At 38.8% G+C, this 1236-nt stretch overlaps 1 protein-coding gene across 1 annotated transcript in view; it reads left to right on the top strand.

Moving 5' to 3' along the window:
• Positions 1-73: 73 nt before the first annotated feature.
• The window catches only part of LOC104937452 (solute carrier family 22 member 13-like), a gene marked incomplete at its 3' end in the record, with an annotated part of 2212 nt that continues 1049 nt past the window's right edge, over positions 74-1236 (top strand). Inside the window, exons 1-3 of the mRNA XM_027276947.1 lie at positions 74-516; positions 673-776; positions 942-1139. Of these exons, the coding sequence (XP_027132748.1) occupies positions 142-516; positions 673-776; positions 942-1139 (677 nt within the window). The remainder of the gene's footprint in view (positions 517-672; positions 777-941; positions 1140-1236) is intronic.

The following is a 1236-nucleotide window of genomic DNA, read 5'->3' as shown; positions in this document are numbered from 1 at the left end:
CCAAATTAGCCATACAACTCTTGAGATGTAATGAGTTAATGATTTACTAGTAAGAGTTTATGAATATATTAAAATATAGTGCCAGACAAATGGCACAAAGTGCTGGGCCCACCTCGTCCATTCCGTCAGCCACATATCAATATGAGCAGCTTTGGGCAGATCCTGAAAGAAGTTGGGGAGTTTGGTTTGTTTCAGAAGGGGTTTTTGGCTGCATTATGCATCCCCGGCTTGTTTGCTGGTTTCAACCTGATGGTCCAGGTGTTTGCAGGGATGACCTTCCCACACCACTGCAACACTGACTGGATCTTGGAGCATGGGCCCAACCTGACAGAAGAAAGACAAAGAAATCTCACCATTCCAGTGAACAAGGATGGAAAGTATGACAGCTGTAAAATGTTCACACCTGTGGATTTGGATTTGGAAACCATTGAAACATATGGGATTAACAGTACAACTGGATGTATACATGGATGGGTCTATGAGGCACCCATAGGTGCTTCCAGCATTGTAACAGAGGTAAATATATAGCTTGATTATCAAATTGTTTACAGCTTTTAGACCTGAGAGAGTCCCTAAGTCCAGCATATGGTGCATAATACTTTGTGTTCCCTTTGCTCTCAGCTCTTCATTTATTTATTTTTTCCTTTTTTAACCTTCATTTTCTTTTTTTAGTTTGATCTTGTCTGTGACAACAGTGGTTGGACTGAGATATTGCAGTCCATCTTCATGGCAGGGATTCTGGTTGGAGCATTGGTGTCTGGGGCAATTTCCGATAGGTATGAGCCAATAAAACATCCACTCCCTTATCATGAATTTCTGTGATTTTGTTTTTAAAGTAAAGAGTTATTTTCTCATCATTATTCTTATTGTTATTATTGGTGTCTAAAACTGTCAGTTATGAGAAATACACAGAGCGATCTAACATATTTCTTTCCTTGTAGGTTCGGTCGACGCACTTCAATTCTGCTTTCACTTCTTCTACTGCTGGTATTTGGTGTGGGTGATGCTTTCTCACCCAACATCTATGTTTATATGGTTACCAAATTTATCCTTGGTTTTCCAGCTACCATTGTGATACAAACAGCTGTGATGGGTAGGATCTGCTTTTTCCATAGTTTTATTATTGTAATTATTAGTGGTTGATATAATCCCTTTGAAGTGGCTGAAAGTAATAGTAGTAAAAGGTAGCAGTAAATCTAATATACAATACAGAAACTAAACAATCTTCATCTGTCA

Source organism: Larimichthys crocea, unplaced genomic scaffold, assembly GCF_000972845.2.
Source record: "Larimichthys crocea isolate SSNF unplaced genomic scaffold, L_crocea_2.0 scaffold733, whole genome shotgun sequence".
Classification (NCBI taxonomy): domain Eukaryota; kingdom Metazoa; phylum Chordata; class Actinopteri; family Sciaenidae; genus Larimichthys; species Larimichthys crocea.
This window is presented reverse-complemented; position numbering and strand designations above follow the sequence as displayed.